The sequence below is a fragment of the Nicotiana sylvestris genome, chromosome 12, assembly GCF_000393655.2.
Source record: "Nicotiana sylvestris chromosome 12, ASM39365v2, whole genome shotgun sequence".
Classification (NCBI taxonomy): Eukaryota; Viridiplantae; Streptophyta; class Magnoliopsida; order Solanales; family Solanaceae; genus Nicotiana; species Nicotiana sylvestris.
Genome location: NC_091068.1, coordinates 148975947 through 148995505, shown reverse-complemented (window position 1 = coordinate 148995505; position 19559 = coordinate 148975947). Strand labels below are relative to the sequence as shown.

Here is a 19559-nt window from a genome sequence, read left to right as displayed (position 1 = left end):
TTCTTGTTACATCAAATATATGTACAATGTCTTATATACGTATACAACTAACTCTCCTAACTACCTATTACAATAATAGCCTAACTAATTACAAAATTGGTCTATACAAAGAATAGCCTATGTAAATGTAAAGTAATTACAATGTGGCTATCTATTAAATAATTTCAACATGGTCACATTTCGACACGTACAATATTCATGATATTTTCTCAAAATGTACTATTATATATTTAAAATAAGAGTATGAGTAAAACAGATTGCATTTGTTTAGGTGTTTGATCATAACGAGTATAGCTAATTTCAGGTTCAATGTAGCAACGGACATGGATTAATTGGTTTGGTTTACTTTAGTAAGTGCAGTTGCTTTTGCATCAATTTTATTTAGAATCTTAAATCCGTGTAGCTAACCAGACCTTAGCTTGATTGGAGCTTATCAACGATCATCAAATAAGATTATTACAGCTTTCATTTTCTATTTGTTATTTTTTCTTTTTTTTGGGCATTTATGCTGGTAGTGCCATATTTCTTTGTAATTGTTGGATTCTTAGCTTCCACTGGAACTATACTATCCGTAAAAATTGCTGGTATTTGCATTGGAGTTAATTCGAGTCGTGTAAAGATATAACGACTCCCCATTCTCTTTTTCTCTGTTGTTAGGATAAAAGTTAAATTAATCATCTTGTAGGGTTGTGCATGGATCAGATCGGATCGGATTTAACACATTTCGAATTTAAATTTTGGATTTTAGAAAATGCAATACAAATTCGATCCGAATTAATATTGGATCAGATCGGATTTTAAAGTTTGGATCAGATCGGATTTTTAGATTTTGGATCAGATTATTATGTCTCAAAGTTTGAGACTCGTATGTATATTTTCTTTGTAAAAGAGGCAATACAATAAGAAAAATTTATGTTTCTGCAATTGTGAGAGTACTATGGTGCCAATATAACTAAATTCATCAATTGTAAAGGTAATAACTTGGAGGAAAATGTAAAGGAAGTACTAACTATCCAAAACTAAAGTTTAGTATTTATACATGCCCAAATAATTTCGAATTTTGGATCGAATCGGATCGGATCGAATCGGATTAAAATTATACCAATCCGAAATCCGAAATTTATTAAACACAATCCGAAATCCGATCCAATCCGAAATCCATAATCCGAAATTGACGGATCGGTTCGGATTTCGAATATCCGATCCAAATGAACAACACTATCTCGTATATCACATTCAAATACTATATTTGTATGCATCATTTTTGCGCATCAATCTTAATTTTCTGTATATTGTTCCAATTTTATCTGGATGCTCTTACAAGGGTCATTCAAATGCATGCTATTTTAGAGGTATATATAGCTCAGTTAGGATAAAGAGGTTATTTCTGATCAGAGGGAGACTTATGCTATACCTTGAGGGGTCACCGGCACCTGTAAAGTTCGGCAAATTTTTTATGTATGCATATATATATTTTTAGAAAATAGTGATATATGAGTGATGGACACCTTATATATACACAAAGCATATATTTTGGTTAAATTCAAAAGTGCACCCCAACCTTCAAATCGTGGGTCCGTTTCTGTTTCCGATTTCACTAACCTTTAAAAAAAGAGACTGTTTCTTTTCTATACCATCTATGAAACTTTATTACCAAAAATGTGCATAGTTTCATATTTACCCGTCATGTTCACGATTTTTCTACAATTGTTATACCATTCGAGTCGACAATAGTAGTATGAAGTCTTTCTTATCCATTGCAGATATCGTAGATGGTCCTGTGAAGGTAACACAAGGCCAACAGTCATCTATTGTTCACCGTCGAAATATTGACATTCTAAAGTCTTTGAGGCATCCCCGTCACTATGGCCGCCATTATTCTCGACGGAGGTCTACTGCTGCAAAAGCTCAATTCGTCGACATTCTCTCAGTTCTGCAAAAGCTCAGTTCGTCGACATTCTCTCTACATCTCTCTATTTCTCAATCGCAAATTTCAGTAATACAAAGCAAATGAAAAGAGAGCATCAATTCCACCATTGACAACCATTAAAAAGCTTGAAAGCTTTGAATTCAATTTGGGTTTTCAAAAATTATTATTTGTTTGGATTGGGTGTTGTTGAAAATAATCGGGAATATGGTTTGGAGTTTATATCTCAATTTTGAGGGGTTTTGGTGAAGATTAGACTTGGTTTTGACTGAATTTCAGATTGAAACTCGAAGAAGAAGAAGAAGAAGAAGAAGAAGAAGAAGAAGAAGAAGAAGAAGAAGACATATTGCAGAAATTATAGATAAATTGTAGATTATTTGTATTCTGATTGTAGATGCTTTATTTTATGTTTTCACAAATAAAAAACGGCTAAAACTTCTACAAATCTTCTGAAAAATTCAATTATGTCAAAAATCCCAATTATGCTACAATTGAATGAGAATTGGGATATAAAAATTCAATGTACCCAGTTTGTAGATATTTTGTAAATAAATTGTAGATTATTTGTATTCTGATTGTAGATGCTTTATTTTCTGTTTTCACAAATCAAAAACGACTATTGTAGCAATGTCGAAAATACTAATTAAGCTACAAGCTACAATCGAACCTCAATCCCACGCACTAGCAGGTTAGATTAATTAGTGATATACATTGATATACATGGTGATATGGAGATTTGTTGAAGTTTGGCAAAATGCCAAAGTCCCACATTGGTTGGGAGTTAAGTTTGGAAGGGATTTTTCCCCTATAAAAGAAGGCCTAATGTTTAGGATTGAAACACACCTCTCATTTGCCTTCTCATCTGTTTAAGGCATTTGTATCTTCTCTCTTTAGTATTATTTCACTTGTATTTTTGGAGTGGAATAAAATATTGGTTGTGTCCGAGGAGTAGGCAAAATTAGCCGAACCTCGTAAATTCTGGTGTTCCCTTTATTGTTGCTTTATTGTCTTATTTATTATTTGGTGGCTGTCATAATTTTTGGTATAGTAGTTGTGACTTATTCACACTATATACATTTGGCTTCCGCAACAATTGGTATCAGAGCCAAGGTACTGTCTAAGTATGCTCTGTGGTTGCAGCATAGTCTGATCTTCCACATCAGAAAAGATTTATCTTGGTAACTGAGTCAAGGTTCTGTCTGAGTATGCTCTGTGGTTGCAGCTTAGTCTGATCTTCCACACCAGAAAGGAAATAATCTTGATTTGTGTCGTCAGCTATTAAATAATATTTGTGTCAAAGATGGGAGACAATAAACAAGAAGAATCTACATCAAGTGTCAACAATACGTCATCATTGGCATCTTCGCTTATGACAAGAATTGTGTCAAATGCGAAATTTGCGGTAGAAATTTTTGACGGGTCCGGACATTTTGGGATGTGGCAAGGCGAGGTTCTAGATGTCCTTTTTCAACAAGGGCTAGATCTGGCCATTGAAGAAAAGAAACCAGATGTTATTGGATAAGAAGATTGGAGAATTATCAACCGTGTTGCTTGCGGTACTATTCGATCCTACCTTGCTAGAGAGCAGAAATATCCATACACAAAAGAAACTTCTGCAAGTAAATTATGGAAAGCACTGGAGGATAAATTTTTGAAGAAAAACAGTCAAAATAAATTGTACATGAAGAAGAGACTGTTTAGCTTCACCTATGTTCATGGTACCACAATGAACGAACATATCACCAGTTTCAATAAGTTGGTCACAGATTTGCAAAATATGGATGCAACTTTTGATGATGGTGACTTGACCTTGATGTTGTTGGGGTCACTTCCTGATGAGTACGAGCACCTTGAAACTACTCTACTCCATGGGAATGACGAAATTTCTCTCAGAGAAGTTTGTTCGGCTTTGTACAGCTATGAACAAAGAAAGGGAGAAAAACAAAAGGGCGGAGAAGGAGAAGCACTGGTTGTGAGGGGTCGTCCTCAAAATCAAATGAGGACAAAGAAGGAAAGATCCAAGTCAAGATCTAGACCCAGCAAAGATGAATGTGCCTTTTGTCGAGAAAAGGGACACTGGAAGAAAGACTGTCCGAAGTTGAAGAATAAGGCCAAACATAACAATGGAAAAGCCATTATGGATTCAAATGTAGTTGATTGTGATGATTCAGACTTCTCATTAGTTACAACAGAGCCATCAACATCAGCAGACATATGGCTAATGGACTCGACTTGTAGCTATCATATGTGTCCCAACAGGGACTGGTTCGTGGATTTTCAAGAAGGAGAATATGGAGTCATCCACACAACGAATAATAGCCCTCTTACCTCATATGGCATTGGTTCAATACGATTAAGGAACCATGATGGAATGATCAGAACATTAACAGATGTTCGATATGTACCGGATTTGAAGAAAAACCTCATATCTATGGGAGCTCTAGAATCAAAAGGGTTCAAAATCATTGCAAAAAATGGAGTGATGAGAGTATGCTCCGGTTAACTAGTGGTAATGAAGTCCAATCGGAAGAACAATAACATGTACCGTTATCGCGGTAGTACAGTTATTGGGACAACGACAGTAACATCCAATGACGAAAAAGAGGCAGAAGCAACCATGCTATGGCACATGCGCTTGGGACATGCTGGAGGAAAATCCTTGAAAACTTTATCAGATCAAGGATTGTTAAAAGGAGTAAAGGCTTGCAACTTGGAGTTTTGCGAGCATTGTGTTAAAGGGAAACAGACACGGGTTAAATTTGGTACAGCGATCCATAAGAATAAAGGCATTTTGGATTATGTACACTCTAATGTTTGGGGTCCTTCCAAAACACCTTTATTGGGTGGGAAATACTATTTTGTAACCTTTGTTGATAATTTTTCCCGAAGAGTGTGGATGTATACAATGAAGAGCAAAAATGAAGTGTTGGGAATTTTTCTCAAATGGAAGACGATGGTGGAGAATCAAACAGGCAGGAGGATCAAGTGTATTCGCACGGACAATGGAGGTGAATACAAAAGTGATCATTTCAATAAGGTCTGTGAAAATGATGGCATCGTCCGACACTTTACTGTCAGACATACACCACAACAGAATGGAGAGGCAGAACGTATGAACCGGACCTTGCTGGAGAAGGTACGGTGTATGTTGTCCAATGCTGGCTTGGGCAAAAAATTTTGGACTAAGGCAGTTACATATGCATGCCACCTCATTAATCGTCTGCCATCTGCTGCTATTAATGGCAAGACACCATTTGAAAAATAGTATGGAAAGCTTGCTGTAGATTATGACTCTTTGCACGTATTTGGATCAACTGCATATTATCATGTGACAGAGTCAAAATTGGATCCAAGGGCAAAAAAGGCTATTTTTATGGGGATTACTTCTGGAGTCAAAGGATATCGCTTATGGTGTCCTATGACAAAGAAAGTAATATTCATCATGGATGTTACCTTTGATGAATCTGCTATGGTAAATAAGGTAACAAAAGATACCAAATAAAATGAGGGTGCTTCTAAGCAGGTGGAGTTTGAGGGAAAATTTATTTTTCCTACACAAGAAGCAGAGGAGGAAACAAATGAAGATTATCCTCTGGAAAAAGAGCCAGTAGAGAGGGAGATTCCAACTCAGGAACCTCAACAACAACTTGAATCAATTGCAACCAACAGGCCAAAAAGGACAATAACAAAACCTGTTCATCTTATAGAGACGGTTGCTTGTGCCGCCTCAATTGTAGCTGATGATGTTCCTACCACTTATAAAGACGCAGTCCAAAGTTTAGAAGAAGATAAGTGGAGGATTGCCATAAATGATGAAATACAATCCCTTCATCAGAATCATACATGGAGATTGGCCAATCTCCCGAAGGGAAAGAAAGCAATTGGGTGCAAATGGGTATTTGCAAAGAAAGAAGGATTTCCTAACCAAGAAAATTTCGCTACAAAGCAAGATTGGTGGCCAAAGGATATGCTCAAAAGGAGGGAATTGATTACAATGAAGTATTTTCTCCAGTTGTGAAACATTCCTCCATTAGAATTATGTTGGCTTTGGTAGCACAGTTGGATTTGGAACTAGTTCAGATGGATGTAAAAACTGCGTTTTTACATGGAAACTTGGAGGAAGAAATCTACATGACTCAGCCAAAAGGATTCAAAGTTGCTGGAAAAGAAAACATGATGTGCAAACTTGAAAAATCGTTGTACAGATTGAAACAATCTTCTAGACAGTGGTACAAGCGATTTGACAAGTTTATGTTGCAGCAAGGGTACAAGAGAAGCAAATACGATCATTGTGTGTATTTGCGCAAGCTTAAAGATGGTTCCTTTATATATCTTCTCCTATATGTTGATGATATGTTGATAGCTTCCAAGAATTCGGAAGAAATTGATAAGTTGAAGTTTCAACTGAAGAAGGAGTTTGAGATGAAGGATCTGGGTGAGGTAAAGAAAATTCTTGGCATAGAGATAATAAGAGATAGACGTTCAAAAAAACTCTGTTTATCTCAGAAAGAATATTTGAAAAGAGTACTACAACATTTTGGCATAGATGAGAAGACTAAGCCAGTTAGTACTCCACTTGCTCCCCATTTTAAGCTAAATACTACTATGTCGCCAAAGGATGAAGCTGAACGAGAGTATATGGCAAAGGTACCATACGCAAATGCTGTTGGTAGCTTGATGTATGCAATGGTCTGTACGAGGCCTGACATTTCACAAGCTATTGAAGTTATTAGCAGATATATGCATAATCCCAGAAAGGAGCATTGGCAAGCTGGAAAGTGGATTCTACGGTAAATTCATAATACTGTAGATGTTGGATTAGTTTTTAAGCAGGAAGACAATCAGTATGTAGTTGGATATTGTGACTCAGATTTTGCGGGTGATCTGGACAAACGAAGATCAACTACTGGTTATGTGTTTACTTTTGCAAAGGCATCAGTTAGTTGGAAGTCTACTTTGCAGTCAATAGTTGCTTTGTCTACAACAAAGGCAGAGTATATGGCTATTACAGAGGCTGTGAAGGAAGCAATTTGGCTTCAAGGATTGCTAAAGGAGCTTGGTGTTGAACAAAAAGGTATCACAATTTTTTGTGATAGTCAAAGTGCTATTCAATTAGTGAAGAACCAAGTTTATCATGCAAGTACGAAGCACATTGATGTTCGATATCATTTCGTACGAGAAATCATTGAAGAAAGTGGAGTCACGGTGAAGAAAATTCATACTACAGAGAATCCTGCTGATATGCTGACAAAAGTGGTGACTGCGGTCAAGTTTCAACATTGTTTGGATTTGATCAACATTGTTGAACACTGAAGATTGAAGATGAAGACACAACCAAAATTTGTTACTGAGAGAAAATTGAAGATGTGGAATTTTGTAAGGTGGAGATTTGTTGATTGCTAAAGTCCCACATCGGTTGTGGGCAAAATGTTTATGGAAACTCACCTATAAAAGGAGGCCTAATGTTTAGGATTGAAATACACCTCTCATTTGCCTTCTTATCTTCTTAAGACATTTGTATCTTCTCTCTTTAGTATTATTTCACTTGTATTTTTGGAGTGGAATAAAAATATTGGTTGTGTCCGAGGAAGTATGCAAAATTGGCCGAACCTCGTAAATTTTGGTGTTCCTTTTATTATTGCTTTATTGTCTTATTTTTTATTTGGTGGCTGTCATAATTTTTGGTATAGTAGTTGTGACTCATTCACACTATATGCATTTGGCTTCCGCAACCGTCTGAACTTATAGGATTGAAGATTTTATTAAATGTGTGCGATTTTTTTTGGGCGAATCTGAATTTTAGAAACGGACAAGCATAAAATTGGAGAATTAAATTAGGGGTTGAATACTCATATTCTCCTAATCTTTAGTTTGTTTGGTAGGATTTAGCTATTCATTGCCAATGTTTTAGGATGTAGCTATTACTTAGCCTAACCTTTGACTAATTCTTGCCAGTAGTTGTGAGAAGTTGTTATGAACACTTCCGATGCCCAATCAGCTATCCTAGTCAGCAGCCACGTCATGAATCCTCAAGGAACTGGAAACGTGAGGCACAACACGAGAATTTGCAATAAGCTCTAACTGATTTTGTTTGGCAGCATTAATTGTACCCTTAAAATACACTATGGTATAGAAATGGTAATATGGTATACTAAGTGTAATTAAGTCAAACCTTAAACATTAAGGGTAATAAGGTTTCCTATGTGGCATAGGAATGTAAAAATTCATTAAAAAAATAAAGGTCGAACAATCGCAATATCAAAAGGGAAGGAAAATACATTAGAGCATTCAATATGGAAGAAACAAAGGGATGGGACAGTATTAGTGCCCTATATTTTGGATCAACTTGGACTATATGTAGGATGCATTATACGAGAACTGTCCGAAATGGGGGAATTTCCATAGGAGTTAATTGGAATTGTGTAAAGATCTGATAATTCATTCTGGTCATTCTCTTCTTGTTCATTTTGGTTAGACCAAGGGATCCCAGTTAACTTCCTCAGACCTTCAATTTCAATGGCCACTTCTTTCATTGTAGGCCTATCTTCTCCGTGCACGCGAAGGCAATTCTTCACAAGCTCAGCCATCTTTTGAATTTGCTCAAGACTCCCTTCCCTCAAAATACGACGATCAAGAATCTGAAACAAGCTATTCTTATTCATGGACATAACAAAAAAATCGGCCAAATTCTTGTCCTCACCGTTTCTATCCTTAGAAACAGGTTTTAATCCCGTTAGAAGTTCTGCTAGTACGACTCCAAAGCTGAAAACATCACTTTTCTCGGTCAATTGACTTGTGCGAAAATATTCAGGATCCAAGTACCCTGATGTCCCTAGAACTAATGTAGCCACATGTGTTTGATCTAGAGGTATTAACCTTGAAGCTCCAAAATCTGCCACTTTAGATGTGTAAACATTATCCAACAGTATGTTGGCAGACTTGACGTCCCTATGAATTATAGGCATGGACGCAAATGAATGAAGGTAAGCGAGTGTAGTGGCTATTTCTGCTGCAATTCTCAATCGGTTTTGCCAAGATAACCAATCCGATCCACGTTGATTGTGAATGTGCTCGTAAAGTGTTCCTTCAGACACAAACTCATAAACTAATAAAGGAACTTCTGCTTCCAAACAACACCCAAAGAGTCTCACCACATTTCTATGGTTGACTTGAGTAAGAATAAGCACCTCATTGATAAACTGATCAATTTGACTCTCGTCCACAAATCTAGATCTTTTAATGGCAACTACGCGATTATCACGTAGCACGCCTCTATATACAATCCCATTGCCACCGCGACCAAGAATTCTGTCATTGGCATAACTGTTTGTAGCTTTCTTGAGCTCCTCAGCTGTGAAAATTTTTGTTGCTTTTAAACCACCCTCGTTAGTGGAGATTCTATGTTTCAACAGTAAACCACCATTTTGTTGGAAGAATTTCTCCCTGACTCTCATCAATTTTCTTTTCTTGATGCTGAAATAGAGCCAAGTGATCACAACTACCAGGGAGATCAAGCCAACTCCGGTACCTGTAATAATTAATGGAATTGAACTTTTATTGTCTGCTTCAACAAGATCAAAATTACGTGATTGTACATTCATTTTGCTATTGAATGTATATGCTGAACACGAATTGGTGTTCCAAGTGGCTGTTTCAAGCACATAAAAGAAAGTTCTCTATCATTCAAATTACATAGTCCGGATTTCTGAAAAAAAAAAAGAGTAGTTCTAGGTCCTAGATCATAATCATCATACCAAATATTTGGTGTTTTTTAACTTCTTAATTTTTAAAAAAAAATACAGGGGAAAAAAAACTGTTTTGCCACATGTGTGGTGTGTGTATGATGTACTATCATACAAGAGAAAAATCTAATTAGAATTCAAATATTTTGTTAATTAAAGATGTTAGCAAAAATAGTTTGAGTTGAAGTGACAACATTCGTATATTATGGAAACAGAACAAGAACCACATACTTGATTTTTCACTAGCTAGTATTCGTCGTTATGAAAGTTTTCCAAGATATTTACCTACAGAGAACTTGATCCATGGGAATTCAGAGTAGGGAGCAACACAACCACGCCCATCCTTTTTGCCTTCATCGATATATCCATCAGGACAAGAACAAATATAACTGCCCGGAGTGTTTGTGCAGTTCTTTTCGCACGTGTCTGGATCAGCACATTCATCAATATCTGGCAAAACCAACACCGTCATATTTCTATATTATTCGAAATTGAGCAACATTTTAATCCGTTAATCGTCCTACCTTGACAGCCTGGACTGAGATAAGGATTGCCCTCATAACCTTCAGTACAGCGACAGCGGTAGCCACCAAGGCCAGTGTCTGAATCAACACACTCGCTATTTTCCCTGCAAGCATAATCCTTGCTTTTCCGAGCTTGAATGCACGTAAGATTGCCAATTGCCCAGTCCAACACAATGGGGACACTGGCCTTAGTCCTCTTAAAAAAAGTAATATCACTTAGATCCTGTAGACCTCGGAAATAAAAGCTATCTGCCTCGCCTAGAAATGCATATCCACATTGATTAAAATACCAAACATCCGTATGGTTTCGCGTGCTAGAAATCGTGGGCGCAAAGTATTTCAATCCCTTGGGTATTTGTACCTGATAACAGCCATTGCCCGTACATTCTCCTTCTATCACATCCCTCGTGCTGTTACAGCTGGTGGAGCAGTTATACTCAAAGTTACGCCCCCTGATTAGAGCATTGTCGTCGCAACCAACGATGGTAAACCTGTTTCGGGAAGAGAAACTATAAGGATAAGTTGAGTTTCCCAAACGGGTCCAACCAAGCTGAAATTCAGCGCGCACGGCTCCGGTGGAGGTGTAACATCGCCACGAAATGGCATTGGAGACGCGTAATTCAGAATCGGATATGTTGTACACCTCAAGGTTTCCTATGAGGGGTTTCTGTGAACCATCAGTAGAAGTACTGCAGTTGATCTGGAACCCTGAATTAATGGCGCAACCTGATCCTATGCCAATACCAAATGGATATGGAACCGTAAGGTTCCCACACTGCTTACGGCATCCTGGTTTTGCAATATTGCCAGCTTTAGTGGTGTTGGTGCTGGTTCTGGTGCCGGTGCTATTAGTAATGGTTTGGGCCATGGCTAATGTCAGTATACAAGCGTACAAACAAACAATTTGGTAAGGAAGCAAAATCATTTGTTTTTGGTACATGGTTTTTGAGTTTCCAAAATGATGCAAACTATGGTTGGAGTAACAACTCACTACAACTATATACTCCCTCCGTTTCAATTTATGTGAACTCATTTGACTGGGCACGGAGTTTAAGAAAAGAGAGCAGACTTTTAAACTTGTGGTATAAAATGAGGCTCATATATTTTGTGTGGCTATAAATCATTGCATAAAGGTAAATTATTTCCAAATAAGGAAAGAGATCATTCTTTTTGGCAGATCAAAAAGGAAATAGATTAACATAAATTGAAATGGAGGGAGTATGATTTTACATACTACTAATAAAATGCAAAGACTTGGGGTCAACTATCTGTTCATAATAAGTCATGCGTTCACCATTGGTTAAGAAGAGTACACGACGTTGAGTCCTATGTGGATAAGAAGATTCGGAAACCAAATTAAATTAAAAGGCATGACATCGTTGACCACTTCAATTTACGTAGTATCTAAAAGGCACGACTAAACACGAGTCTTGCAAGTTTTGTCACTCTTGAACGTGTGATCAAAGTCCCACATTGGTAGTTCAAAAAAATTAAAAGTCTATATATAAGATGGGAGAATCTCTTAATTGTGTGAGGCCTTTTGGGAAAAACCATGCAGATTTGGCCAAAAGCGGACAATAGGTATCTACACCAGATGTTTAAACCAAGACATATGTCATCTAATTTATCATGGTCAATTTTATGCATTTTCACTTTAATTTTAACATTTATACTTAAATTATTTGGTTTCATATAAATAAGGATAGGATATGTAAGGAGATGAACATGCATTATTGTGAACCCCTAATATCCAACTTGGCAAACAATGACCACCCTCACATAAGTATTACTAGTAGTACTTATTGTATTTATTTAGCACAATTGATACAGCTAACCGTTTGAGCTTGAAAGGTCAACGAAAAGGACACGTAATTAATAATTTTTCAATTGTATTTCTGGTATTTGCATCATTTACTATTTCTTTTTGTCACTAATCATTTGCAGACTGAAATTTTTGAAGTAAGACTGATTAAATTGAGAGGAAAGGAAGGAACGTACAATGTAGCAGTACATTCAATATGAAAGAAATATAGGGATGGGAAGAGTAGGATATACATGTTATATGAGAACTATCCGAAATCTGTTTTCCAGATAGAATTACGCATTAACTAGAGTTAATTGGAATGGTATAAAGATCTGAAGATTCATCCTCATTCTCTTCATTTCCATGTTGATTAGACCAAGGGTTCCTAATTAACTTCTGCAAGCCTTCAAGTTCACCGGCCGCTTCTTTCATTGTAGGCCTATCTTCTCCTAGCAATTGAAGACAATTCTTCACAAGCTCAGCCATCTTTTGAAGTTGCTCAAGACTCCCTTCCCTCAAAACATGACGATCAAGAATCTGAAACAAGATATTCCTATTCATGGACATCAAAAAATAATCGCCCAAATTCATGTCCTCGTCGTTTCTAGCTCTAATAATAGGTTTCAACCCTGTCAAAAGTTCAGCTAGAACTACCCCGAAGCTATAAACATCACTTTTCTCAGTCAATCGACTTGTACTGAAATATTCAGGATCCAAGTACCCTAACGTCCCTTGAACTAATGTAGCCACATGTGTTTGATCTAGAGGTATTAACCTTGAAGATCCAAAATCTGCAACTTTAGCTGTGTAATCATTATCTAACAATATGTTGGCAGACTTGACGTCCCTATGAAATATAGGCATGGACGCGAATGAATGAAGGTAAGCAAGTGCACTGGCTATCTCTGTCGCAATTCTCAAACGATTTTGCCATGATAACCAAGGCGCCCCTCCACGTTGGTTGTGAATATGCGCATAAAGAGTTCCTTCTGAGACATACTCATAAACCAACAAAGGAACTTCTACTTCCAAACAACACCCAAAGAGTCTCACCACATTTCGATGGTTCATGACTTGAGTAAGAATAAGCACCTCATTGATAAACTGATCAATTTGACTCTCGTCCACAAATCTGGATCTTTTAATGGCAACTATGCGATTATCATGTAGCACACCTCTATATACAATCCCATTGCCACCACGGCCAAGAATTCTTTCATTGGCATAATTGTTTGTAGCTTTCTTGAGCTCCTCAGCTGTAAAAATTTTTGTTGCATTCACACCACCCTCGTTAGTGGAGATTCTATGTTTCAATAATAAACCACCATTTTGTTGGAAGAATTTCTCCCTGATTTTAATCAATTTTCTTTTCTTGATGCTGAAATAGAGCCAAGTGATCACAACCACTAGGGACATAAAGCCAACTCCAGTGCCTGTGTAATTATGTGGAATTGAACTTTTAATGTCTACTTCAACTAGATCAAAATTAAAGTACATGATTGTACACATTCATTTTGCTTTTGAATGTACATGCATGCTGACGAATCTTTCAAATACATATAAAAGAAAGTTCTGTATTAAAAATGAGTAGTTTTCATAATCATCATGTCAAAAAATTTGGAGTTTTTTTCCTTCTGTTTCTTAATTAATAAAGATACAAACCAATATATTTACCTACAGAGAACTTGATCCATGGAAATTCAGAGTAGGGAGCAACACAACCACGGCCATCCTTTTTGCCATCATCGGTATATCCATCAGGACAAGAACATATATAACTTCCCGGGATGTTTGTGCAAGTCTTTTCACACGAATTGGCGTTTGGATCAGCACATTCATCAATATCTAGCAAAACCAAACAATTATATATACCACCGTCATTTTAATGAATGAAAGTTGGATGGAGCATAAAGCTTTTCACTTCACAAAAAAGGTGTCAAGGTACAACCCAGTATAATCCTACTAGTGGGGTCTGGGAAGGATAGTGTGTATGCAGACCTTATCCCTACCCTGGGCAAAGGCGGCTCAACAAAATTGGTGGCCTAAAGCCGAACATTTAGAAGAAAATTTTGTTTAATAAAATTATATATATTTATGATTTCTTTTCTTTTTTTGTTATTAATAATAGTTTTATGGACCGTCTTGTACGTATTTTGGCCATTCACTTGGTTACCTGCTAGCGTCCACTATCGAAGATATCTAGTAACTCTACTCACCAAGGTTTCAAAATTTATTATAAGAGATCTGTAGTTAAGAAAACGTTTTTATAAGTTTCCAGCATCTAATGATCGTAATTTTATACTACTAATGTAGATTTTAAAATAATTTTATACGTTTGAAATAATTCAAAATTATTTGAATTTAATAAAAAGACTTGATCTACTCTTTATAAGAAATAATTTACTTTAAAAAATATTACAAGAGATTTTATTTTTTATTTTTTATTATCAATGTCATCATCAAATAGTTATTTTGCCATATTGTATGTTTATTATAAAATTTAAGTAGTTATCTAAATAACCTCTATTTTTTCTAAATAACTTTTATATCCAAAAAAATATAAATCTAATATCTATTTAATAATAATAATTTTTTAATAATATAAAATTAACTAATAATGAAAAATTGGGGCCTTCAATTAGGGGGCCTAGGGGGGCTAAAGCAATTGCTTTAGCTGCCTCCCCCTCGGGCCGGCATTGACCTTGGGATAGAGAAGCTGTTTCCGATAGACCCTCGGCATCCTTCCCTCCAAAACCCTTCTTGTCTAGGTAACTTTTTAAATTCCTTTAATCTTTTCCATTTATGAAAATGACATACGGTACTCACTTTATTTGGACAAAATGGTCAAATTTATTCCTTTATTAATCGAAATTGAGAAACCTTTCTATCCGTTAAAAATGTCTTTTTTTTATCCTTGACCCGAATGAGCTCCAATCAGAAGGTAATTTTAAATTTAGTCAAAAATAGTAAATTTTAATTTTTTATTTATTTATCAATTTGGACACATGGAATTCACCTATTTCAATTAGAAGAAAAGTGCATTGAAAAGCGAATTAAGACTTTGGATAATACATGGACAAATTTGGATCTCTTCCCTACTTAAAGAAAACTAATAAACATTTTTTCATACTTTTAAATTTTTATTTTATACATTTATATTTCTTAAACAATAATCTCCTAATCCACGATTGATTATGTAATTTGCTTTCTTGGAATCATTTTTTAGGAGTATCCTTTTTCCGCTTACTATTTTGGCTTTTTTTGGGGGAGAAGTGCACGATTGGCCACTAATAACACATTATTTACTTTTAAGTCATCGTTTAAAATGTCTTTAGTTTTTAGTCATTGCTTTAATAAACTTTAATTGCTCATACGAAAATACCCTTCTGCTCATGTCCTTAACTTTTGTACTTAACTTAAGGACTACATGTCCTTAACTTTTGAACTTAGAACTCTAAGTTCAGGACTTAAGGACTACATGTCCTTAACTTTTGAACTTGGAACTCTAAGTTCAGGACTTCAAGGCTACATGTCCTTAACTTTTAAACTTGGAACTCAAACTTCAGGACCAAGCGTCCTTAACTTTTGAACTTGTAACTGTAAGTTAAGGACTGCTTGTCCTTAACTTTTGAACGTGTAATTGTAAGTCACTGTCTGTCCTTAACTTTTGAACTTGGAAATCAAAGTTAATGACCTATTGTCCTTAACTTTTGAACTTGTAACTGTAAGTTAAGGACTGTTTGTCCTTAACTTTTGAACTTGTAACTATAAGTTAAGGACTGCATGTCCTTAACTTTAGAACTTGTAACTGTAAGTTAAGGACTGCATGCCTTAACTTTTGAACTTGTGTCCTTAACTATTGAACTTAACTTTAGGACTTCAAGACTACATTTCCTTAACTTTTGAACTTGAAACTCTAAGTTCAAGACCATGTCCTTAAATTTTGAATTTAACTTTAGGACTTCAAGACTACATGTCCTTAACACAATTATCTTTGTCCTCAACTTTTTGGCTTTTTACCATATTTTTGCTAATTATCTGTTGTTTAAGAAAATCTAAAAGTCACTTCTTTTAGAAAACCAAAACTCACGTCCTCCCACGTCTGTGATTATTATGAGTGAAACCAAGCAATTCAACTCCTGAAAGTAGACACAAAAGAAAATGAGAGGCTTATAAAATTTATATGATTAATCATTTCGTTTCTTCTGTTCAAAATTGGGTTTCATATATGAAAATAATGAAAATACTCATACGGACGCCAAAACGCCATTGCAGAAGGAGAAGTGGAGAAGTAAGGAATGGATCTGAAAATGGAGTATTTCCGTTTGGAAAGAAAAGAGTAATATTGTCTTTTCATATTAATTTTAATTGACTAGTGACTACTTTTGCTCAACATTAAAACTGTTCGACATCTTCCCACTTCTTAGGGCCCATTATATGAAGAAACAATGAGTGTCTCCATTTTTAACGCTCAAAAGGCCTCTCTATATTATTAAGGTAGAGGAATCCTATACACCTCTCTATATCACTTAATAATATAGTGATATTTCGACTTCTAACTTCGTATTATCTCCAAGTATTTAAAAATTTCACTAAAACATTTTTCAAGAACATATTTTCGGTGAAAAACATTTTCTAAGAAGGATTTTTTTTCCAATTTTTTTTTTTTTGTGTGTGTGTGGGGGGGGGGGGGGGGGGGAATGGTCCTACCTTGGCAGCCTGGACTTAAATAAGGACTGCCCTCATAACCTTCATTACAGCTGCAGCGGTAGCCACCAAGACCAGTGTCTGAATCAACACACTTGCTATTCCTTCTGCAAGCATAATCATCTCTTTTCTTAGCATCAATGCATGTAACACTTCCGATGGCCCAATCGAGCACGATTGGCAAACTGGCCCTAATCCTCGTTCCAAAATTAGCAACACTTAGATCCTGTACGCCTCGGAAACGGAAGCGATCTGCCTCGCCCAGAAATGCATACCCACATTGATTAAAATACCAAACATCGCTATGGTTTCTTGTGGTAAGCATGTTTATGTTATAGTATTTCAAGCCCTTAGGTATCTGTATTTGACAGCAGCCTATGCCCATGCATTCTCCTTCCCTCACATCCCCTCGACTGTTACAGCTGGCTCTGCAGCCATACTCAAAGTTATGTCCCGTTATGAGAGCAGCGTCGCCGCAACCAACGACGCTAAACCTGTTCATCGCCGAGAAACTATACGGACCTGATTGTGGTAATCTTGTATACCCGAAACCTTTTTCGACCATAGCTCCGGTGGGTGTATAACATCTCCGAGCGACAGTACTGATGATGCGCACTTCAGCATCGGAGATGTCGTACACTTCAATGTTTCCTATGAGAGGTTTCTGTGAACCATCACTAGAAATGTCGCAGTTGATCTCGAACCCTGAATCAAAGGCGCAACCGGAACCTAAACCAATACCAAATGGGTATGGAACCGTAAGGTTCCCACACTGCTTACGGCATCCTCGTTTTGTTATATTGGCAGCTTTAGTGATGGTGTATGTCGGCATTAATTTGGTGGTATTAATAGTAGTAGTTTGGGCCGTGGCTAATGTCAGTATTATTAGTCCACAGACATAAAAGCAAGCTACTATTTGGTGAGGAAGCAGAACCATTTTTTGATGGGGTATGTGGTTTTGAGTTTAATTTCCAAGATGATACAAACTCTAGTTCGAGTTACTGCTTATCATTTTTCATCATATATTAATAAGACGCAAACAGTTAGGGCCAATAATGAATCCTGCCGTAAGGACTGGTTAAAAAGAGTCAACACGAGTCTTGCAAATTTGTCATTTACTCGTACAAGTAGTCCTTTCCCCACGCAACAACCAACAAGGAAAAGACTATATGAAGAGATTTGCATTAGCAAATTATTTATATTCATCCATTAGTAATGAATTGGCATAACATCTGTATAGGAGAGTGTTTTCAAGTAATGCTTGATATGGTGTCCATCTCATTCAAATAATTTGGTAGACAATTTTGTTGACTTGGTTTGGTTTGGTAGTTATTCTTGTTGAATTAGTATAATTTGGTAGCCAATTTTATTGACTTGGTTTGGTTTGGTAGCCAACCTTGTTGAAATTGTGAAAAGGGTGTGTAAATTGTCAAATATTGTAGGCTTTAGAGAGTGAGGTTTTGGCTATAAAAGGAGAGCCTTAACTCTCATTTCTACACACCAACAAAGAGTGAAAGATAGAGAGCAAGACATTCCATAAACTATAAGAAAATAGTTTGTGAAGAAAAATAGAGTGTGAGAGATATTGTAGTAAGGTGAAAAAGCAAAAGAGTATTTTTTCTTTTGAGGGTGTAGTGGTCTTAGGAGTATTCGTACTCGTTACTACACAGTGTAAAATCTTCGCTATAGTGATATCAATTGCTCTTCTTGGCCGTGGTTTTTTCCCTTATTCAGAAAGGTTTCCACGTAAAATCTTGGTATCATTATTGTTGCATTTCTATTTTTGCTGATTTAACCATAACTTAGTGTTCCGCGTTTATCACTAATACCGTGAATATTATTTTTACGGGGTTTATTCCCAACAAGTTGTATCAAAGTCAAGGTTCTGTCTGAGTATGCTCTGTAGTTGCAGCACAGTCTGAACTTCCACATCAGAAAAGAATTACTTTGGTCTCCTAATAAATAGTATTTGTAGTTGTGATAAATGATGGAAGTCAACACTAGTAGAATGGTTACTTTTAAATGGCACAAATTATGTCATTTGGAAGGGCAAAATGGAAGATTTGCTCTATGTCAAGAATTTTCATCAACCTGTCTTCACCACTATAAAGCCTGATAATAAATCAGATGAAGAGTGAAATTTATTACATAGGCAGGTTTGCGGCTTTATTAGACAATGGGTTGACGATAATATTTTGAACCATATTTCTGAGGAGACACATGCTCGGACCTTATGGGAGCACCTTGAAAGTCTGTATGCTCGGAAAACTGGAAACAACAAGATGTTTCTGATAAAACAGATGTTGGGTTTAAAATACCACGATGGTTCCGCGATGACAGATCATCTGAATAATTTTCAGGGAATCATGAACCAGTTATCTGCTATGGGCATTAAATTTGATGAAGAAATTCAAAGCTTGTTTCTACTTGGTTCCCTACCAGATTCTTGGGAAATTCTTATAACTTCATTATCAAATTCTGCTCCGGATGGTGTGATCTCTATGGATCTTGCCAAAAGCAGCCTTCTAAATGAAGAGATGAGAAGAAAATCTCAGGGTTCCTCCTCATTAGATGTCTTGGTGACTGACTCTAGGGGGAGAAGCAAGAATCGGGGTTCTCAAAATAGAGAACATAATATAAGCAAATCCAGAAGCAGACTTAAAGATATTGAGTGCTATCATTGCAGGAAGAAAGGGCACACAAAGAAGTTCTGTAGGATTTTGAAAAAGGAGAATAGAGACAAGGAAGAAAAGAAAGAAGATGGCAATCGTGTGGCCACCATCAGTACAGAAGATCTTGTTACAGTCCTTGATGCGGATCTGATAAATATTGCTTGTGATGAGTCAAGCTAGGTT

General features: G+C 36.4%; 2 protein-coding genes across 2 annotated transcripts; both read right to left on the bottom strand.

Annotated features, from left to right (window-relative positions):
* Positions 1 to 8119: 8119 nt before the first annotated feature.
* On the bottom strand, positions 8120 to 11360 carry LOC104245126 (wall-associated receptor kinase 2-like). Its single transcript, XM_009800694.2, has 3 exons — positions 10194 to 11360; positions 9955 to 10119; positions 8120 to 9455 (listed from the first exon to the last, which is right to left on the bottom strand). The coding sequence occupies exons 1-3, from the start codon at positions 11224 to 11226 to the stop codon at positions 8269 to 8271; spliced, it is 2385 nt and encodes a 794-aa protein (XP_009798996.2). The 5' UTR covers positions 11227 to 11360; the 3' UTR covers positions 8120 to 8268.
* A 734-nt stretch (positions 11361 to 12094) lies between these two features.
* On the bottom strand, positions 12095 to 17688 carry LOC104245124 (putative wall-associated receptor kinase-like 16). Its single transcript, XM_009800693.2, has 3 exons — positions 16708 to 17688; positions 13672 to 13842; positions 12095 to 13430 (listed from the first exon to the last, which is right to left on the bottom strand). The coding sequence occupies exons 1-3, from the start codon at positions 17639 to 17641 to the stop codon at positions 12298 to 12300; spliced, it is 2238 nt and encodes a 745-aa protein (XP_009798995.1). The 5' UTR covers positions 17642 to 17688; the 3' UTR covers positions 12095 to 12297.
* Between the last annotated feature and the right edge of the window lie 1871 nt (positions 17689 to 19559).